Source organism: Molossus molossus, unplaced genomic scaffold (genome assembly GCF_014108415.1).
Source record: "Molossus molossus isolate mMolMol1 unplaced genomic scaffold, mMolMol1.p scaffold_m16_p_4, whole genome shotgun sequence".
Taxonomy (NCBI): domain Eukaryota; kingdom Metazoa; phylum Chordata; class Mammalia; order Chiroptera; family Molossidae; genus Molossus; species Molossus molossus.
The window spans coordinates 72,247,822-72,270,747 of NW_023425377.1; the positions used below are offsets into that span (position 1 = coordinate 72,247,822).

The window sequence follows — 22,926 nt, forward strand, 5'->3', positions numbered from 1 at the left end:
AACCCAATTAAAAAATGGGTGAACAACCTAAATAGACATTTCTCCAAAGAGGACATACAGTTGGACAAGAGACATGAAAATACGCTCAATGCCACTAAACATCAGAGATGCAAATTAAAACCACAATGAGATGTCATCACCTCACACCTGTCAGAACGGTTATCATCAATAAATCAATAACAAAAAGTGCTGGCAAGGATGTGGAGAAAAGGGAACCCTCATGCACTGTTCAGGGAAATGCAGACTGGTGCTGCTACAGTGCAAAACACTATGGAGTTTCCTCAAAAAATTAAAAAAATGCAACTGCCTTTTGACCCAGTAATCCCACTTCTGGAAATACATCCATAGAAACCTCACATTGATGTTTTTATCTCTCTCTCCCTTTCTTTCTCTCTAAAAAAATCAATAAAAACATATTTTCAAAATGAAGAATACACTGGAAGAGCTAAACAATAGATTAGATAGAGCAGAGGATCAAATCAGCAGTTTGGAAGACAAGGTAAAAAAAACAAACATCCAATCAAGAGAAGACAAAAAAAGCAAGAACTCTAAATGAGGATAGTTTAAGGAACATTTGGGACAACATGAAGCAAACCAACACCTGCACGATAAGGTAGCAGAAAAAGAAAAAGAAGAGCAAGCAAGGGATTGAGAAACTATTTGAAGCAAAAATGACTAAAAGTTTCCCCAACCTGGTGAAGGAAAATGACACACAAGTCCAGGAAGCACAAAGTCCCTAACAAGATGAACCAAAAGAGGCCCACACCAAGACACATCCTATATATAATGGCAAAGGTAAAAAACAAAGACAAACTCTTTTTTTTTTTTATCCTCACCCGAGGATATTTTTTTCCATTTTTTTTTTTTGTACAGATAGAGTGGGAGGGAGAGAGAGAAAGGGAGAGAGAGAGAGAAACATCGACGTGAAGGGACACATCGAGTGGCTGCCACCCGCACGACCAACCAGGGCCGGGGACAAACTGCAACTGAAGTACGTGCCCTTAGTGGGAACCGAACCCGGGTCTCTCCGGACCGCAGGCCGACGCTCTAACCGCGGGTGAGGATTAAAAAAAGAAAATTAAAAATTGAACTTCCATTTGACCCAGTGATCCCACTTCTAGGAATATACCCTAAGAAGCCTGAAACACCAATCAGAAAGAATATATGTACCCCCATGTTCGTAGCAGCACTATTTACAATAGCTAAGATCTGGAAACAGCCCAAATGTCCATCAGTTGACGAATGGATAAAAAAACTGCGGTACATATACACAATGGAGTACTATGCAGCAGCTATAAGAAAGAAAGATCTCTTATCCTTTGAGACTACATGGAAGGATCTGGAAAGTATTATCCTAAGCAAAATAAGCCAAACAGAGAAAAGACAAGTATCATATGATCTCACTTATTTGTGAAATATAATGAACATAACAGTCTGAGGAATGGGACAGTCCCAGAGACGTGGAAGTGAGGTACAGACTGACAATCCCCAGAACAGGGGGTAGGGGAGAGATAAACCACAGAACTTATATGCACGTGTGCATGAACAAAGGTCATGGACAACAAAGCTGGGGACAGGGTGGGGAGGGTTGGGGAGGGGGGAATCAGTGGGGGGGAAAAGGAGAAAAATCTGTAACAAAAATAAATAAATTAATTAAAAAACAAAACAAAAGATATAGGGTAGCTGACTGAAAAAGAAAACAACACCCATACATATATATGCTTTCTATAAGAGAACCATCTCAGAATAAAAGATACACACAGTCTACAACTAAAGGGATATAAAAAGATATTTCATGCCAAAGGGAATAATTAAAAAAACTGAAGTAGCAATAGTTATATCTGAATAGACACTTCTCCAAAGAGGACATACAGATGGCCAATAGACATATAAAAATATGCTCAATTTTACTAATCATCAGAGAAATGCAAATTAAAACCACAATTAGATATCACCTCACACCTGTCAGAATGGCTAACATCAATAAACCAACAAACAAGTGTTGGCAAAGATGTAGTGTTGGCAGTTGCAGACTATTGGTGGGAATATAGATTGTTGCAGCCATGGTGGAAAGCAGTATGGAGTTACCTCAAAAAATTAAAAATGGAGTTAATTGCCTTATGATCCAGCAATATCACATCTGAAAATATATCTTAAGAAACCTGAAATACTAATTCAAAAGAATATATGTACCTCTATGTTCATTGAAGCATTATTTACAATAACCAAGATTTGGAAGCAGCCAAAGTATCCATCAGTAGATGAGTGGATAAAAGAGCTGTAGTACATTTATATAATGTAACACTACTCAGCCATAAAAAATAAGGAAATCTTACCTGTTGTTACAGCATGGATGGACCTGGAGAGTATTATGCTAAGTGAAATAAGCCAGTCAGAAAAAGACAAATATATGATTTCATTTATATGTGAAATCTAATGGACAAAATAAACTAAGAAAACAGAAACAGACTCATAGATACAGAGAACAGATTGACAGCTGTCAGAGAGGGTGGGGAGTTAGGGGAGCTGGATGAAAAAGATGAAAGAATTAAGCAAATAAAAAACCTCATAAGACAGTATTATGATTACGAAAGGGAAAGGCAGAAGAGGGTAAATGGGGGATAAATGGTGATAGGAGACTTGACTTGGGGTAGTGAATATACATTATAATATACAGGTGATTTATTATAAAATCATACTCCTGAAACTATATAATCTTATTAAAAATGTCACCCCCAACAAATTCAATTTAAAAAGTACACTTGAATTCAGACAATTTAAATCCAGTAAGCCTCAAAAAGTAAAGACAATTGTTATTAACTAACTTAATAAAAAATCACTACTTATTAATGTGTAATATTGTTGAAAGATAACTCCTTAAATTATATCACTGCAATATTCATTTCTGAAAGTATTTATATTTAACCCTTGAATAACACAGATTTGAACTGCATGTGTTTGTTTATAAGTGGCAGTTCAAACCCTTGTTTTAAAAGGGTAAACTATAGTTTCCATTAGTGGTTGGGAAACACTTGCTGTTTGTTGGCTTATTGATGTGGAGAATTGACTTCAGTTATACAAAGATTTTTGACTCTGTGGGCAGGCGGCACCCTAATCCATTAATCAAGGGACAACTATAGTAGAAATCCATATTCCAATGACACACGTAAAGAAACTTGGCAAACACAATTACTTACAGTTTTAATAACAATTCTTTAAGTTGAAAAGTTTTCTGGAACGGTATAAATAAATAGTGATCAAACCTTATCAGGTTATTTACATTTTTATTTCTTTCAGTGGGATTTTGAAATATAAAGATGTGGGCAAACTGAAGTCTCTCCCAAACTATTTACATTTACTAGATTTTACTCAATGAGTCCTCTTATGCCTTTGAAAAGAATAGTGATCAGAATAGGCTTTCCCACATTCTTCACATTTATATGGTTTCTCTCCAGTGTGCACTCTCAAATGTAACTGAAGAATTTTGTTACAAGTGAAGGCTTTTTTACATTCCTTGCATTTAAATGGCTTCACTCCAGTATGATTTCTTTGGTGTATTCGTAAGGAACTATAATCTCTATAGGTTTTACCACATTGTTTACATTCATAGGGTTTCTCTCCAGTGTGACTTCTTTCATGTCTTTGATACCAACTACGGCGAGGGAATGATTTTCCACATTCCTTACACTGATAAGGAGTATTTCCAGCGAGTATTTTCATGTGTACTCTAAGGGAGCTGTGATAACTGTAGGTTTTACCACAATGTTTACATTCATAGGATTTCCGTCCTGTGTGAGTCTCTTGGTGTCTTTGTAAGGAACTGTTTTGTTTGAAAGCTCTTCCACATTCCTTACATTCATGGGGTTTTTCTGCTGTGTGAGTCCATTTGTGTGGTTCTAAGGAACTGCGGTATCTGAAGGCCTTCCCACATAATGTACATTTATAGCGTTTCTCTTCAGTGTGACTTTTTTCATGTCTTCGAAAACTTCGATAGTTCATGAAGGTTTTTCCACAGTGTTTGCATTGATAGGGCTTCTCTCCAGGGTGGACTCGGTCACATGTCTGAAGAGAAGTTGAAGAACTAGAGGTTTTCCCACGTACCTTACATTTATGAGGAGCATCTGCAGTATGTGTGATCATGTGTCCTTGAAGCAATGTGAGCCCCATAAAGGCTTTTCCACACTTTTTACATTTATAGGTTTTCTCTTCGTTGTGAGTTCTTTCATGGTTTTCAATACATCGAAGGGAACTAAAAACTTGACTACATATGTTACATTTATATGGCTTCTCTCTATATTTCTGATACTCAGAGAGCTTGTGTCCAGTGTGACGTCCAGTGTGCCTATTCAAAGATGAACGATCTGTGAAGACTTTCTCACATATGCTGTATTCATCTGGTTTTACTCCAGGAAGAGATTCCTTGTTCAGGTTGAGATTTGGAGTAAATCTGACATTTTCTCCACGTGGACTAACCTCTTCCCTTTCACAGATTTTCTTTAACACAAGAATTCTGTAAAAACCAAGAAGCACATTATTAATGACTTTTTATTAATTGTCTTATATTTATTATTAAAATAATTTAACTATATATTTATGAATCATATCAAAAGTATAGGTTTTCTGTTTTGCCTGAATTGTTTGAAATTTAGTATAATGAAGGCCCTGTAAGACAAGTTCCTCCATGCTATTATTAAAACAGTGATATTTATACACAGGGTTCAATAATACTGACATTTTGTAATCTATTTTCAAACACTGTCATATATAAAAATGTAATTTAGAGAAATTTTTCTAAAAAGTAATACATTTTATTTTATTTTTTTAAAAATTTTTTTATCCTTACCTGAGGACATTTTTCCATTTTTTGTTCAGATAGAGTGGGAGGGAGAGAGAGGAAGAGAGAGAAAGAGAAACATCGACGTGGAAGGTACACATCGAGTGGCTGCCACCCGCACGACCAACCAGGGCCTGGGACAAACTGCAAACAAGGTATGTGCCCTTAGCGGGAACCAAACCTGAGTCTCTCTGGACCACAGGCCAATGCTCTAACTGCTGAGCCAAACCGGCCAGGGCTAAAAAGTAATACATTTAAAGTAGGGGAAACTTCTGCTCAAGATGGCAGCATAGGTAAACGCCAACAGCCACATAAAAATTACAAATGAACTACAGAACAACCATCATTCAGAATCACCTGAAATCAAGCTGTATGGAAGCCCTACAACTACAAAATTAAAAAAGAAGCCATATCGAGACTGGTAGGAGGGATGGACATGGGGGTCAGGCTGAGCCCACACCCACGTGTGGTGGATAAAAATCAGGAGGGGTAGCCTGGCCAGTATGGCTCAGCGGTTAGAGCATTGGCCCGCAGACCAGAGAATCCCAGGTTCAGTTCCCACTAAGGGCACATACCTCGGTTGCACTTTGTCCCTGACCCCTGTTGGGATCCTGCAGGTGGCAACCAGTTGATGTGTCTCTCACATCAATGTTTCTCTCTCTTTTCCCTCCTCTCTCCCTCCCACTCTATATGAAGATAAATGCAAAAAAAAAAAAAAAAAAAAGTCCTTGGGTGAGGATTAAAAAAAAAACTCAGGAGGGATACCTCTAGCATGGGGGAAGTAGCTTGAAAGGCACCAGAGACTTACGGGGAAGAACTGAGTTATTCGGCATTGGGGTGAGAGTTGGAGAAGCAGCTTTCTCCTGGACAGATGTGCTGGTGGAGACCGTTGTTCCTTTGGTGAGTCCTTGCCACTTGAGGCCAGCAAAAGGGCACCATATCTGGGACTCCAGCAACCTGGCTCACATTGTTTGCCCTGGTGATTCCCAGAGGCCCTGCCTCACCCAACTTTCAGGCCTACCCAGGCTGTTTCCAGTGGCTTTACCATAGGATTTCCCTGTCTTGGATCCTCCTTCAGAGTTTCCTAAAATTTCTCAAATCGCATCTGGACTCAGCAAGCCCCATAACTCTTGCTAAGTGGCCCCAGGCCTGGCACTATAAGCAGCCAGCCTTGATTCACAACTTGGCTTTACCTGGGCACCTCCAAGCTTAGCAAAAGAAGCAGTCATCTGTAGATCATTTTGTTGCTTATATCTGGTGGCCCCAGGTAGAATACAGGAATTGGCTGACCTGGCCCCAGAGTCAGCACACCCAATGGACACCTTCAGACCACATCAAAGTACCACCACCCAACCACCTCCACAAGTGACACATTCAAGGAGTGGACTCAATGGATACTAGAGCCTGGCTGAAGTAAGTCTTGCTCTATGTGGTGGGCCCCTGCACAGCTGATCCTCCAAGGTATACAGAAGCCAGTTGTCAGTGGGCACAGCCAGTCCTTGCAGCTGATCAACCTAAATAAATCCCTCCCATTGATGTGCAAACAGCAATCAAGACTCAATTAAAACAGAATGGTATATAGTCCACATGAGTGGTGCACCTCGAGAGCCCAGCTGGGGTGATCAGTGAGGCAGCACCACTGGATCCTACAGAACACTTACTATAATAAGCCATCCTACGAAGCCTAGGAGACATAGTAACTCTACCTAATACATAGAAACAAACACAGGGAGGCAGCCAAAATGAGGAGACAAAGAAACATGTCCCAAATGAAAGAAAAGAACAAAACTCCTGGAAAAGAAATGAACAAAATGGAGATGAGCAATTTGTTATATGCAGAGTTCAAAACAATAAGCAATCTGTTAGATGCAGAATTCAAAACACTGGTTATAAGGATGCTCAAGGAACTTAGTGAGAACTTCAAGAAACTTAGTGAGAACCTCAACAGCATAAAAAAGGACCAGTCAGAAATGAAAGATGCACTAACTGAAATAAAGAATAATTTACAAGGAATCAATAGTAGAGAAGCTGAAGTCAAGAAGCAAACCATCGATATGGAATATAAGGAAGCAAAAAACACCCAATCAGAAAAGAAAAAAGAATCCAAAAAAATGAGGATAGTGTAAGGAGTCTTTGGGACAACTTCAAGTGTAACAACATTTGCATCATGGGGGAGCCAGAAGGAGAAGAGGGAGAGCAAGAACGTATTTTTTAAAAAATTATGACAGAAAACTTCCCCAACTTGGTAAAGGAAACAGACATACAAGTCCAGAAAGCATAGAGAGTCCCAAACAAGATGAACCCAAAAGAGGACCACACTAAGACATATCATCATCACAATTAAAGACAAAGAGAGAATCTTAAAAGCAGCAAGAGAAAAGCTGTTAGTTACTTACAACGGGGCTCCCATAAGACTGTGAGCCGATTTCTCAAAAGAAACTTTGGAAGCCAGAAGGGAGTGGGAATAAATAATAAAAGTGATGAAAAGCAAGGACCTACAACCAAGATTACTCTATCCTGCAAAGCTCTCATTTAGAATCCATGGACATATCGAGTTTCCCAGACAAGAAAAAGCTAAAGGATTTCATTGCCACCAAGCCAGAGCCCTGGCCGGTTTGGCTCAGCGGTTAGAGAGTTGGCCTGCGGTCCTGAGAGACCTGGGTTCGGGAACTCGGCCCTGATTGGGTTGTGCGGGTGGCAACCACTCGATGTGTCCCTTTCACATCAATGCTTCTCTCTCTCTCTCTCTCCCTCCCACTCTATCTGAACAAAATATCGAAAAATGCCCTCGGGTGAGGATAAAAAAAAAAGGGTAAAGGGGTCTCCCTGAAGGAGAAGAACAAAAATATGAACAATAAAATGGCAGTAAATACATATCTATCTATAATTGAATCTACAAACAAAATGTACAAGCAGCCCTGGCCAGTTTGGCTCAGCGATAGAGCAAGAGAGACAGGGTTCGGTTCTCGCTAAGGGCATGTACCTCGGTTGCAGTTTGTCCCTGGCCCTGGTTGGTCATGCGGGTGGCAACCACTCGATGTGTCCTTTTCATGTCAATGTTTCTCTCTCTCTCTCTCTCCCTCCCCACTCTATCTGAACAAAAAATGGAAAAATGTCCTTGGGTGAGGATAAAAAATAAAATAAAATAAAAATGTACAAGCAGAACCGAAACAGACTCATAGATACAGAGAAATTTTTGTTGGTTGCGAGATGGGAGGGGAAGTTGGAAGGATGAGTGAAAAAGGTGAAGGAATTAAGAAGTACAAATTGGTTGTTAGACTGACAAACCTCAAAAAGAAGGGGGAGGGGCAGCGGGAAGAGATCAACCAAAGAACTTACATGCATTTATGCATAACCAATGGACACAGACAATAGTGTGGGGAAGGCAAGAAGGGGGCGGGAGTGGGGAGGAGGGTGTCAATGGGGTAAAAAAGAAGTGACATCTGTAATACATTCAACAATAAAGTTCAAAAATAATAATAATAAATTAATAAAGTAGGGGTTATTTTGGTTGGTTCTTTTTAAAATTTCATAGAAAACAAGTTTCTCATTTGTCACAGTGCTTTCTATTGTAAGTGTAACTCACCTTCGTTTTCTCCCTTGGTTTTTGTTCTGATCTTCAATGTTATGATCTTCCCATTTTTTACCTAAAAAGAGCAAACCCAGAAAAATAATTATAAAATATTAGAAATTGTACAAAAATCTGTACATTCTACTTCTACAATGAGCTGTAACAATTTGCAATCCTTCCTTCCCACATTACACATCTTAGAATATGGTGACTGGTAAGAAACACACGTCCTCCAAATTAGGAACTGAAGGGAACTTGTCATCCTTACCTATGGAGGCCAGGTTCCTGGAGGTTTCCCACATCACATCTCTGTAGAGTTTTTTCTGTGAAGGATTTAGTAAAGCCCACTCCTCCAGGGTAAACTTTATAGTCACATCTTCAAGGACAAATGAGTCCTAAAACAGTTCAAATATGTGCAGAGTAAAATTTGTGAGACTGGCAGCACTGGACACCTAGACTCCATTTAAGGGAAGCCTATGTATAATCTTTGATCTCCAAACATTCATTCTATGACTTGATATTGTCCACACTTACTCCCTCATAAATTTAACACCATCATGAACACATGGAAATTGTTTCTACATTTGTAGTGTGCTCACATTAAATTTTTATTTCTCTAATGACAATCAAAGAATGCTGGGAAATGATGAAAGATACATTTCAACTATTAAATATTACCATTAATAATAAATACCATTTTTATACCATCAATACACTGTGAGAAAATTCTTTCATTTTCTTCCTTATTACTCACAATTTATAGCATTCCTAATTCAGAGAGTCATTATCTGCATTCAATAAACAAAATTTAGTTAAGAACTAGAAGGTTTCAAATCATCAAACATGAGAGTCATTTGGTGTTTGGTAACTCAAGTTTTAACAAGGCACGGCGGGCCATATTTCACTAAAGTCCTCCAGGACATTACAAATAATCAGATGTAGCTGGCTGAATAAAAATATTCCATTGAGGAGCATTGCTTTTACCTTGTGTGATATTTATCAGTTTCGGTCCTTCCTTTTTCTTTCTGTAGGATTTGATGAGCTAAAATGTTAATCATGTGGCATTTAATGACAAAGATATGTTCTGAGATACATGTTGTTAGGAAATGTTGTCACTGTGGGAACAGTGTGCATACACAAACCTAGGTTATGTAGCCTATCACACACCTAAGTTATATGGTACAGCAGATTGCTCCTAGGCCGCAAACCTGTACAGCATGTGACTGTACTAAATACTGTAGGCAATTGTGATGTAAGAGCAAGTATTTGTGTATCTATCTACACAATGCCTTTCCTTCTTCTGCCACTTCTAAGCTCCCCTGTGAAGTAAAGGAACATGATAGCTCAACCCCTGGGCATAAAAATCCCTCAGCTGATGACAACACACATGACCAATAGGGTGTGAAAGGGTTTTTAACTTGCACAATTGAGGTCTCTAGGGAAAGAAAATCAGGCCTCTCAAGTGGGTAGAAAATAGCTTAGAGAGCAAAGATGGGTGCACGGACTTGTTTTATTGAGCTTAAAGGGTGGGCTAGGGTGTTAGTTCATACACAAGGGTGCAGCTTGGGTGTAGTCAACCTCTTCCTACATCAAAGGACAAATGTGAAGGCCCTCTAGTCACCTTGGGTAAATGTAGAACACAAGGGAAAAAAGAAGTTTTAAAGCTCTCAGCAGTCAATTATCAATAACTGGAGTTCAAGTTTCTGGATTGGAATTTAAGTAACTTATAAGGTATCATTCTACCAATGACAGAAAAAAAGTTCAAACTTAAAATGAACTTCTATTTTTAGATCCATAAGGTAATTCAGATCACAGGACATCCTGGTGTTAACAAAATTAGGAAAGAGAAAATGAACATGACATTTTAAAATATGGCCCAGATATCCTGTTCTAAACACAACCAGTCCTCAAATCTATCTCAGGAAAAAATAACACAAAACTAAAAAATCAAAGACAGTAGGCTATATCCACGAACCCTAGGACAAACTTCTTTAAACAAAGTTTAAAAACACTTAATGAGAATACCTTTTAAAAAGGAATACAGAAAAAAACAAATCAGTATAGTACCGATCACTAAAATTTTTCTAAAGTTAATGCTAGACACCAAATTGTCAATCAAGAAACTCACAGGACACTAAACATGACAAACAACAAAAGTGCACACCTGAGACGCAAATTAGACAAAGATCAAAGACAAACAATATTACTGAAACAAGCCAGGAGAAAATACCTTACATACACAAAACAAATATTAGAATTAAACTAAACTTCTCTTTATAAATCATGATAGCAAGAGAATAAAATAATATATTAAAATTTTGAAAGAAACAAAACCACTATTCTAGAATTGTCAAAAAAAATTATCCTTCAAAAATAAAGAAAAATAAGTATATTCTGAGTTTAAAAACTGAAGTAATTTTACATGAGTATACCTACATTGAAAGAAACATTCTAAAATCTATCAGGATGAGATGAACCAAACAACTTATATGCATGTATGCATAATCAATGGACATAGACAACAATGCTTGGGGGTGGGCAGGGTGGGATCAGGAAGAGGGTATCTGGGGGGAAGAAACATCTGTAACAAAAATTAATTAATAAAAATTAAAAATATCTATCAAAAGAATGTAAATATGATTGTGGGGGTGGAGGGGTATGGGTGGAGGTGGAAGAGAGGAATAAACGGTGATGGAAAAAATAAAATTAAAACCCGCCCCCCTAAAAAAAGAATTTGAAAAAAGAGTGTAAATGATACTTGTCAATTAAAAAGAAAGATTAACTGGCTGGTGTGGCTCAGTGGTTGAGCATCGACCCATGTACCAAGAGGTCACGGGTTCTATTCCTAGTCAGGGCACATGCTCAGGTTGTGGGCCAGATCCTCAGTGGGGGCTATGTAGGAGGTGGCCAATCAATGTTCTCTCTCATCACTGTTTCTCTCTCCCTCTCCCTTCCTCTCTCTCTAAAAAGTCAATAAAGAAAAAAAATTTAAAACAAGCTTAACTCATTTAAAAAAATTAATCAATTAATTAAAAAAATAAAAACAAAGATTAAATATCTTTTGTATTTCTTATCATCATGTAACAAATGACACTTTGTTTAAAACAATATACACTAACATTTAAAATAATAAAAGGTCAATTCTCCAAGAAGGGTTAGAAATTTTTTATATGTATGTGCATAACAAAACAGCAAACTGCATTAGGCAAAAAGAAATAAGTGAAAGCACTAGTATAGTTGTTGACTTCAACAACCTCTTATCATGAATTATCTTCTAGCAGAAAGAATACCACTACAGACAGATGAACTCAGTCGTGTTATGTAACAAATGGATTTAATTGTAATCTGTGAAATACTTCATGCAAGAAGAAAAGAATACATTCTTCTGAAGTTCACATGGAACATTCACCAAGACAGAACACAGCATGGGGCACAAAACACACCTTAACAAATGTGAAAGAACAGAAATCATATAAAATATGTTCTCACATTACAGAGGCATTATCATAGAAATCAATAACAGGATAGTGAAAAAAATCCCCAAATGTGGAGTCATTTCAAAAGACAATTCCAAATAATATATGAAATAAAAAAAGGAGTCTTAAAAATAAAAACGAAAAATTATTTTAAACTCCATGAAATGAAAACACAACTTCAAAAGTTGTGGGATGCAGCAAAGGCAATGTTCGAAAGGAAATTTATGCCACAGAACTAATGCACTAGCAAAAAAAAAAAATCTATAATTATTCATGTAAGCATCTAATGTACACAGCAATAAAAGGAAGAGCTAATTAAACCTAAAATAAGCAGAACAAAATAACAATGAAAATTAGAAAAGTAATCAAGATAACCGTGAAAAGTCAATGAAGAAAATTCAAACAAAAATAGCTGGTTCTTTCACCAGACGAATAACATTCATCACCATAACTAAGAAAAGAGGGAGGCAAGAATTACAACATAAAACCATCATGGGTAACTCCAGGAGGTCTGAGGGGTTGTCACTGAAGCCTTATAATAAAGAAGTCTCTGAGGACACCACCAAGTGTGTCTGTTGTGTGACAATTTAAACATTCTAGAGCCTTCTACAGTAAAGGTGCCCATTCTAGGTGGGCAGTTTGCATATAACAGCACAAATAAGCTCAAGTATATTTGTAAACAAAGACTATTTTGCCTCACAAACACCAAAATAATCTAGATGATGTGGTGTATGCTAAGAGTCATATAGTTACTTCTTCATGGTGCCAAAAACTTTGTGGCATTTTATTTATTAAAATTGTTTTTTAAAAAGATACTAAGGCATGTTTTGGGCAATAGTTCATGTCACTTTTGCATACTTCTTTTCAATATATGTGAAGATGTCCACAAGGAGAATGTTATAAATGTAATGTCATACCTATCATCCTGGAGCAAGGTGAATGCAGTTCAGATCTTACCTGCAGACGACGTGTGCTGTGGAAATGGTACTGAGGTTCCCTGAGAGTAACCAGGTAAAGGTGTATTATGACCCTTCAACGGCTGTTGAAATAGGCACTGAGCAGAACAGATTTATCCAAATCTATGACAGCAGAATACGTACCAATTGCTGAGAAGATGGAGTCAGTAATTTTGATAATGTTGGGTACTGGAAATATGAGTTTCTTAGGTACAAACACAACCTCAAGGTTGCAATGATTCAGTGTGAGGAATCATTCATTCTTTCCAGAATTAAGAATAGGCCAAATTCAGCTGTTCATAATATAAGTGGAAATAATCACTACTTCCTAAAAGGTTATTTATAACAGTCTTCAATTCTTAAAGGCCCTGTTCAGTTTACACTGGGCCATATTAACTATTATTATTAAGGGGTAGGAACCATCGAGTCTCATTTTATTAAGCCAATATGGCAGTGGTAAAGCCTTAATTTAATTGAGTTTTAATTATACTTTATTGGTTCAGAGCTTTCCTGCTCACTATGGATATTTTAGAAGAATGAGTTTTATGACCATAAATCAAGGCAGACTTTTCATTTTTAGGGTGAAGTATATCCCTTTCTTCTCTGTTTTATATCAGTAAGTCCACTAAGATCATGGAATATCTTTATTCATTTAACTGAGATCCCAGTATAACTGTAACTTGACACAAAAGATAGTTAACAATTTTCAAAAAAAATTTTTTTTTGGTACGTGCCCCTAGCAGGAACCAAACCCAGGACTCTGGTCCACAGGCCAACGCTCCAACCACTGAGCCAAACCAGCCAGGGCTAAAAAATATTTTTAGAGACCAAAAATCCAAGGAGTGCCTATTAGTCTTTGTTTGATATAAAACCTTTCTATATATTTTTAACTCTTAATTGGGTCAAATTGAATATATTTTTAAATATCATTTTCCTTCTCTTGCATCGTTACTCTTCCATATTTTAGGTCAATATATAAACATCAAGAGTATGTGATCTCTCTACCCTGCTATCCATAAACTTTCTCCTCCAAAGGGCCTCAAATCAGTGCCATCACCATTAGAACCCTCCACACGTATAAAAAGAATTACTATGTAGGGCTTAAGGACCCTGGCCTTGAGTCTGGTTTGAACTAATCCCATTGCTGTACCACAGCCAGGCTATAACGGTTGTTCTCAATAACAACGGGATCAGGATATGTGTTGCAGTAGACACAGAGCCAGCAGCAGCAGAGGTACTGAAGGCTCCTGGTGAGTAAACTGAGCCCACCACCTACTGGCTGCTCTTTTCAGTCTCTTCTTTTTCTCTCTCCTTCTCTGAAATAACTGCGTTTTAAGAGGTCACATAGGTGCACTCTAGTCACAGAATACAATCTTCCTCATTTCCTATGACTCCCTTCCACACTCTGTCAAAGCATTCCTAGAGGCAAAAGCAGGTTCCTGTGAAGACACGTGCCCAGAATCACTTTATGTTTTTTTATTAATTTAGTTTTGTTACAGATGTTTCTCCTTTTCCCCCCATTGACACCCTCCCCATTCTCCTCCCCTCCACCCCCCAGAATTGTTGTCTATGTCCATTGGTTACGCATATATTCACATAAGATCTTTGTTATATCTCTTCCCTCAACCCTGCCCCCCTATTCTGAGGTTTGTCAGTCTGTACCCTATTTCTATGACTCTGGGGCTATTTTGTTCATCAGCTTATTTTGTTCATTACATTCCACAATTAAGTGAGATCATGTGACATTTGTATGTCTCTGATTGCCTTATTTACTTAGCATAATGCTCTCCAGGTCCCTCCATGTCCTTTCAAAGGATAAGAGATCTTCCTTTCTTATAACTGCATAGTGCTCCATTGTGTATAGGTACAACTTTTTTATCCACTCATTTATTCTTGGACACATGGGCTGCTTCCAGCTCTTAGAGATTGTAAATAGTGCTGCTAAGAACACAGGGGTCCATGAATTCTTTCTGATTGGTTATCAGCCTTAGAATATATTCCTATAAATGGAATCACTGGATCAAATGGCAGTTTAATTTTTAATTTTTTGAAGAAACACCGTATTACTTTCCATTGTGGCTACAACAGTCTGCATTCCCACCAGCAGTGTACTAGAGTCCCCTTTTCTCCGCACCCTCACCAGCACTTGTTGTTTGATGATTTGTTGATGACAGCCATTCTGACAGGTGTGAGGGGATACCTCATAGTCATTTTAATTTGCATCTCTCTGATGATTAGTGACATTGAACATTTTTTCATATGTCTCTTGGCTATTTGTATGTCCTGTTTGGAGAGGTGTATATTTAGATCCTCTGCTCGTTTATTAATTGGGTTCTTTGTCTTCCATTTGTTGAGTTGGATTAGCACTCTATATATTTTGGAGAGTAACCCCTTATCTGATGTATCATTGGCAAGTACTCTCTCATATAGTGGGTTCCCTTTCCTTTTTGATGGTCGTTTCCTTTGCTGTGCAGAAGCTTTTTAGTTTGATGTAGTCTCATGTGTTCATTTTTTCCTTTCTCTTGTCCTAGGCCATGATTCGGGGAAAATTTGGCTATGAGTAATGTCTAAGAATTTGCTGCCTACATTTTCTTCTAGGATTTTTACAGATTTATGAGTCATATTTAAGTCTTTTATCCATTTCAGTTTATTCTTGTGTATGGTGTAAGCTGGTTGCCTGGCTTCATCTTTTTTCATGTAGCTGTCCAATTTTCCTAACACCATTTATTACAGAGGCTGACTTTACTTCATTGTATGCTCTTGCCACCTTTGTCCAATATTAATTGAGCATAAGGTCTTGGGTCAATTTCTGTGTGCTCTGTTCTGTTCCATTGACCTATATGCCTGTTCCTGGGCCAGCACCAGGCTGTGCTGACTACATTGGCTCTGTAGTGTGCAGTCGTCCCTCACCACTTCGGCTTCGACTTTTGCAGCTTCACTGAAAAAAACGCGATAAGAGTGAAGCCGCGAAAGTCGAAGCCCAGAGTGGCAAAGGACAACTGTATATAAAGAAAGAATCCTACCTCGCAGAAATTCATTTATCTCACTAGAATCTGGAACTGATTAACCATGATAAACGAGGGTCAACTGTAACCTGATATCTGGTATTGTGATCCCTCCTACTTTGTTCTTCTTTTGGAGTATTTGTTCTAGCTCCTTGAAATATGTCATTGGTATTTTAATGAGGATTGTACTGAATCTATACATTGCTTTAGGTAATATGGACATTTCTATTATTTTAATTCTTCCAATCCATGAACAAAGTATATGCTTTTCACTTTTTCATATCTTCTCCTATATCTTTTTTCAATATCTTGTACTTTTCTGGAAATAGGTTCTTTGCCTAAGTTCTTTACTTTTCTGGAAATAGGTTCTTTAGTTCTTTGCCTAAGGTATTTTTAGATCTTTACCTAAGTTTATACCTAGGTATTTTAGTTGGTGTGTGTGTGTGTGTGTGTGTGTGTGTGTGTTCATCCTCACCTGAGGACATTTTTGCATTTTTATCTTAAGACAGGGTGGGAGGGAGAAAAGGAGGAAGAGAGAGAGAGAAACATCAACGTGAAAAAGACACATCGAGTGGTTGCCACACACACGACCCCAACAGGGGCCGAGGACAAACCACAACCGAGGTACATGCCCTTAACAGAAACTGAACCCAGGACTCTCTGGTTCACGGGCCAACACTCTAACCACTGAGCCAAACCAGCCAGGGCAGTGTCTTAGTTTTTTTCTTGCAATGGCAAATGGGATTTTTTTTAGTTTCTTTCTGTGAGTTCATCATTGGTGTATAAGAATGCTATCGATTTCTTGACGTTAATATTGTATCCTGCTACTTTGCCAAATTCATTTCTAAGTCTAGTAGATTTTTGATGCAGTCTTTAGGGTTTTCTCTGTATAATATCATGTCATCTGCAAATAATAACAGTTTCACTTCCTCCTTTCCAATTTGGATCCCTTTTATTTTTTCTTCATGTCTAATTGTTGTGGCTAAGACTTCCAAAATTATGTTAAATAAGAGTGGTGAAAGTGGGTATCCTGTTCTTAAGGGAAATGCTTTTAGTTTTTGCCAATGGAATATGATGTTGGCTGCAGGTTTTTCATATACAGCCTTTATTATGTCGAGATATGGTTCCTCTTATTCCCATGTTGCTGAGCATTTTTATCGGGAATGGGTGCTGGATTTTGTCGAATGCTTTTTCAGTCTATTGATATGATCATATGGCTTTTATTCTTCATTTTGTTTATGTGGTGTATCATATTTATTGATTTGCAAATATTGTACCAGACTTGCATTCATGGGGTGAATCCTACTTGGTCATGGTGAATAATTATTTTAATGTATTGCTGGATCCAATTTTCTAAAATTTTATTAAGGATTTTGGCATCTATGTTCAGCAGAGATATTGGCCTGTAATTTTCTTTCTTTGTAGTGTCTTCATCTGGTTTTGGAATTGGGATTATGCTGGCCTCATAAAATGAGTTTGGAAGTCTTTCTTCTTGGATTTTTTGGCATAGTTTGAGGAGAATGGGTGTAGATCTTCTTTGAATGTTTGGTAAAACTTCCCCATGAAGCTGTCTAGGCCTGGGCTTTTCTTTGCTGGGAGCTTCTTGATTACATCTTCAATTTCCTTAGTTGTTATTGGTTTGTTCAAGTTTTCTTCTCTTCCCAGTTCAGTTTTGGGAGATTTTGTTATTCTAGAAATTTGTCCATGTTGACTAGATTGTCCAATTTGTTTGCCTATAAATTTTCACAGTGCTTTTTAATGGTCCTTTATAGTTCTGTGGTGTCAGATGTTACTTCTCCTCTTTCATTTCTGATTTTGATTATTTGGGTCCTTTTGTTTTTTCCTAGGTGAATCTGGCTAAAGGTCCAACAACCTTGTTTATCTTTTCAAAGAAACAGCTTTTTGTTTCATTGATCTTTTGAGTTTGTTTTTCCATTTCTATGTCATTTATTTCCTCTACTTGTTCTGGGTTTTTCTTTTTGTGTACTATCTAGATCTTTAAGTTGTACGGTTAGAAATCCAATTAGAAATTTTTCTTGTTTCTTGAGATAGGCCTGTAATGCTGTGAACTTCTCTCAGGACTGCTTTCCCTGTGTCCCATAGATTTTGTGTTGCTGTGTGTTCATTTTCATTGGTTTCCAGAACGTTTTAAATTTCTTTCTTGATCTCCTTGGTAATCTATTCGTTGTTTAATAACATGCTATTAGGCCTCCCTGTGTTTGAATATTTGTGCAGGTTTTTGTTGTAATTGACTTCTAGCTTTATGCCATTGTGATCTGAGAAGATGCTTGATATGATTTCAGTCTTTTTGAACTTGTAGAGACTTAGTTTGTGTCCTAACATGTGGTCTATTTTTCAGAATGTTCCATGTGCACTTGAGTCCAATGTGAATTCTGCATTTTGGGGATGTAATTCTCTGTAGATATCTATTTAATAAAGGCTAAGGAAATATATTACCACCAAACTATAGATATCTATTAAATCCTTTTGATATAGTGCATCATTTAGAATCTTTGTTTCCTTGTTAACTTTTTGCCTAGGGGCTCTATCCAGTGATGCCAGTGGGGTGTTGGTCCCCTGCTTTGATTCCAGAAGTTTTTTAATGTATTTTGGTGCTCCTTTACTGGGTGCCAAGATGTTTAGCAAGCTTATATCTTCCTGTTGGATACATCCTTTCAATATTATGTAGTAGCCTTCTTAGTCTCTAGTTATGGCCTTCATTTTAAACTCTACTTTATCAGATATAAGTATTGCTACCCCAGCTCCTTTTTCCTTTCCTTTTCCTTGGAAAATTTTTTTTTCCATCTCTTCACTTTCAACCTATGTGAGTCTTTTGTTGTGAGATGGCTCTCTTGTAAACAACACATATATGGGTCATGCTTTCTTATCCATCCAGCTACTTTGTGTCTGTTGATCAGAGCATTTAATCCATTTACATTTAAGGTTATTGTTCATATGTACTTATTTATTGCCATTTTTGTTTATTCTAGTTATGTTTCTCTTCCTATTTCTTCTGCTTATTACAGCAGTTCTTTTAACATTTCTTGCAGTGCTGGTTTGGTGGTATATATTCCCTTAGCCATTTTTTTTTTTTTTTTTTTCGTCTGGGAAGCTTTTTATTTCACCTTCTATTTTGAATGATAGCCATGCTAGATAGAATAGTCTTGGATTCAGATACTTATTTTTCATTACCTTCATTACTTCATGCCATTTCCTTCTGGCCTGTAGTGTTTCTGTTAGGAAGTCGGCTGACAGCCTTATGGGGGATTCCTTTGTACGTAACCTGTTGCTTATCTCTTGCTGCTTTTAGGATTCTCTCTTTGTCTTTAATTTTTGGCATTTTAATTATTATGTGTCTTCATGTGGGCCTCTTTGGGTTCTTCTTACTTGGAGCTCTCTGTGATTCTTGAAGTTATATACCTTTTTCCTTCACCAAGTTAGGGAATTTTTCTGCCTTCAAATATATTCTCCAACTCTTTCTCATTTTCTTCTTCTTCTAGCACTCCTATGATGCGGATGTTGTTATGTTTCTGCTTGTCCCACAGTTCTCTTAGACTGTCTTCCTGTTGTGTGTGTGTGTGTGTGTGTGTGTGTGTGTGTGTGTGTTTTCAACTACTGACCCCTCCTTCCCACTCCCGCCCCTCTCCTGACTTTCCCCACACTGTTGTCTGTGTCCATTCGTTATACATATAATTTCTTTGGCTTATTTCTTCCCACCTCTCCACCCCATTCCCTTTGAGGTTTATCAGACTAATAACCAATTTGTACTTCTTAATCCCTTCACCTTCTGCAGAAAACTACAGGTCATTGAAAAAAGAAATAGAGGAAGATATAAACAAGTGGAAGCACATACCTTGCTCATGGATTGGGAGAATTAACATCATTAAAATGTCCATATTCCCCAAAGCAATCTATAGATTCAATGCAATCCCCATCAAAATACCAACGATGTATTTCACAGAACTAGAACAAATCCTTCAAAAGTTCATATGGAACCAAAAAAGACCACGAATAGCCACATCGATCTTGAAAAAAAAAGAACAAAGTAGGTGGGATCAAAATACCAGATATCATGTTATACTACAGAGCTACTGTAATCAAAACAGCCTGGTACTGGCACAAGAACAGGCATATAGACCAGTGGAACAGAACAGAGAACCCAGAAATGGACCCAAGACATTATACTCAATTAATATTTGACAAAGGTGGCAAGAGCATACAATGGAATAAAGACGGCTTCTTTAATAAATGGTGTTGGGAAAATTGGACAGCTACATGCATAAAAACTGAAACTAGAACATCAATGCAAAAAAAAAAAAAATGCAACTAGACCATCAACTTACACTATACACAAAAATGAATTCAAAATGAATAAAAGACTTAAATGTGACCCGTGAATCCATAAAAATCCTAGAAGAAAATGTAGGCAACAAAATTTCGAACATCATATGCAGCAGAATTTTCACTGATACATCACCTAAGGCAACAGAAACAAAGGAGAAAATGAACACATGGGACTACATCAAACTCAAAAGCTTCTGCACAGCAAAAGAAACAACCATCAACATGGAAAGGCAAACCACTGTATGGGAGAGCATAATTGCCAATGATACATCAGATAAGGAGTTAATTTCCAAAATATATAGAGTACTCATACAACTCAACAAAAGGAAAACAAAGAAACTAATTAAAAAATGGACAGAGGAGCTGAACAGACAACACCTCTCCAAACAGGACATACAAATGGCCAAGAGACATATGAAGAAATGCTCAACATCACTAAGCATCAGAGAGATGCAAATTAAAACAACTATGAGGTATCACCTCACACCTGTCAGAATGGCCGGCATCAACAAATCATCAAACAACAAGTGTTGGCGAAGGTGTGGAGAAAAGGGGACTCTAGTACATTGCTGGTGGCAAATGCAGACTGGTGCAGCCACTATGGAAAACACTATGGTGTTACTTCAAAAAATTCAAAATTGAATTGCCATTTGACCCAGTGATCCCACTTCTGGGAATATACCCTAAGAATCCTGAAACACCAATCAGGAAGAATATATGTACCCCCATATTCATAGCAATACTATTTACAATCGCTAAGATCTGGAAACAGCCCAAATGACCATCAGTAGATGAATGGATAAAATTGTTGTGGTACATATACCCAATGGAGTACTATGCAGCTGTAAGAAGGAAAGATCTCTTATCTTTTGAGATGGCATGGAAGGACCTGGAGAGTATTATGCTACGTGAAACAAGCCAAGCAGAGAAAGACAAATATCACATGATCTCATTTATTTGTGAAATATAATGAACTAAACAAACTGATGAACAAAATTAACCCAGAGACACAGAGGTGGGATACAGACAGACATGCGTCAGAGGAGGGGGCGTTGTAGGGGAAAACCACAGAACTTACAGGCATTTATGCATGACCAATGAACATAGACAACAGAGCTGAGGATGGGGCAGGGGGGAAGGGGAGGAGAGTGTCAATGAGGGAAAATGAGAAACATCTTTAACAAAAACAATAAGTAAATTTTTAAAAAATATATAGGAGCTGCCTGGGGCTTCAGCAGCCTCAGCCTCAGTTCCCATTGTTTTTTACAGCCAGAAATCATGGTAACTTCTCTTCCTAGCACTGGAACCCTGAGCTTGGTGCCTGGTATGGGAAGGAGACGCCTCACTCCTCAGGGAGGACCTTCACAGCCGAGGTATCCTCCTGATTTTTATGCACCATATGTGGGTGAGGGACCAGCATGTCCATGCCTCCACCCCTTCTACCAGTCTTGATGTAGCTGCTTCTTTAGTTTCATGGTTGTAGGACTTCCATTCAGCTTGATTTCAGGTGATTTGGACTAATGGTTGTGCAGTAGTTTAGTTATAATTTTGTAGTGGTTGTGAGAGGATCTACTAATTTACTGATCCAATCTTGGCTTCCTCTACTCAGCTGGTTATAGCTTCCAATGTACTCTTTATTTCTGCTATATCATTCTTCATTTCCAAGTGGTTGATTTTCAATGTTTCTGTATCTTTACTCATGCTGTTGAGCTCTTTATTCATGCTGTAGAGCTTCCTCATATTTATTATCTGAACTCTCCCTCTGACAACTTGCTTAACTGCATTTCATTTATGTCATCTTCAGTAGAGTTTTCTTGTTCTTTCGTTTGGGATTTGCTTCTTTGTTTCACTATTTTGGCTGTCTCGGTGGGTTTTAAAGCCTGCCAAATTTTTCCTGTGGGTGTCAGTGTTCTGCTGGTTCTGGCTCCCTCTACTGTGTTTGGATGAGTGTGGGAGAACCCACAATAAACACCACAGTCAAGTCTTACTATCCTGAGTAGATTTACAGGCCAAGGAAAGGTTCCAGTACCCTCCAGCTTTTGCCTGCGGGTTATTAGTCTCAGTTACTTGATGAGCCTCGATTTGTAGCCCTCAGCTGAATAAGAAAATCCATCAGGTGTAAGAGGATTTCCTGCAGGTGGGGCACTTGCTTGCTGTTGGACTCTATATGGCAATGAGACTCAATTTGCATTTCTCTGGCCTGACCTGGTGGTGTTTAATTCCTGAGGGAGGGGCTGTTGCTTCTCCCGGGGGCTCTGGGAAGGGACTCTGAATAATATGGCTACTGTCTTATGGGGGAGTGATTCAGTACAAAAATCCCATTGTCCTCCCATCCAGCTCTCTCTACACAGTTCCAGTCCAGTCCACTCTCCCTCTGTCGAATCCCAAGGTGAGTGGCTGTACCTGAATTTGTGCTTTTTAAAACACCTGCTTTCTCAGTGGGAACCGCACACAGCTAAAACAGCCCTCAGCTGCTGTCCATGGGCTACAGGCAATCCTCTCATACCTTCATGGTACCTACCAGGCTCGATTTGGTGTCCTCTTTCTATCCCTGGTTATACAGCTTCTCTCCAGCTGCTTTTCAGTTGGTTTTTCCCAAAGATTTGCCTTTATTTTAGTTGTAATTTAGTTTGGTCCTGGGAGACGGTCTGTGTAGCTTCCATTCACTCCACAGCCATTTTTGAGGAAGGATTTTCAAAAAGCCAAATGGGTTTGCCAAGTAAGATTCTCCTTAATCAGG

The 22,926-nt window shown here is 38.1% G+C and overlaps 1 protein-coding gene across 1 annotated transcript; it reads right to left on the reverse strand.

The window, feature by feature from the left end:
• Positions 1–3,369: 3,369 nt before the first annotated feature.
• Positions 3,370–22,698, reverse strand: LOC118643852 (zinc finger protein 709-like). The gene is made up of 4 exons (XM_036282215.1): positions 22,693–22,698; positions 8,674–8,800; positions 8,421–8,481; positions 3,370–4,510 (listed from the first exon to the last, which is right to left on the reverse strand). Exons 1-4 carry the CDS (start codon positions 22,696–22,698, stop codon positions 3,370–3,372), a joined length of 1,335 nt encoding a protein of 444 aa, XP_036138108.1.
• Positions 22,699–22,926: the final 228 nt, after the last annotated feature.

What these genes read in the sequence shown, in the direction of transcription:
- LOC118643852 (XM_036282215.1), bottom strand. An exon ending in CAGGAACCTGGCCTCCATAG is followed by an intron (nt 8,482 to 8,673) that starts GTAAGGATGACA and finishes TGCTCTTTTTAG; the next exon opens with GTAAAAAATGGGAAGATCAT. An exon ending in AACCAAGGGAGAAAACGAAG is followed by an intron (nt 4,511 to 8,420) that starts GTGAGTTACACT and finishes TGGTTTTTACAG; the next exon opens with AATTCTTGTGTTAAAGAAAA.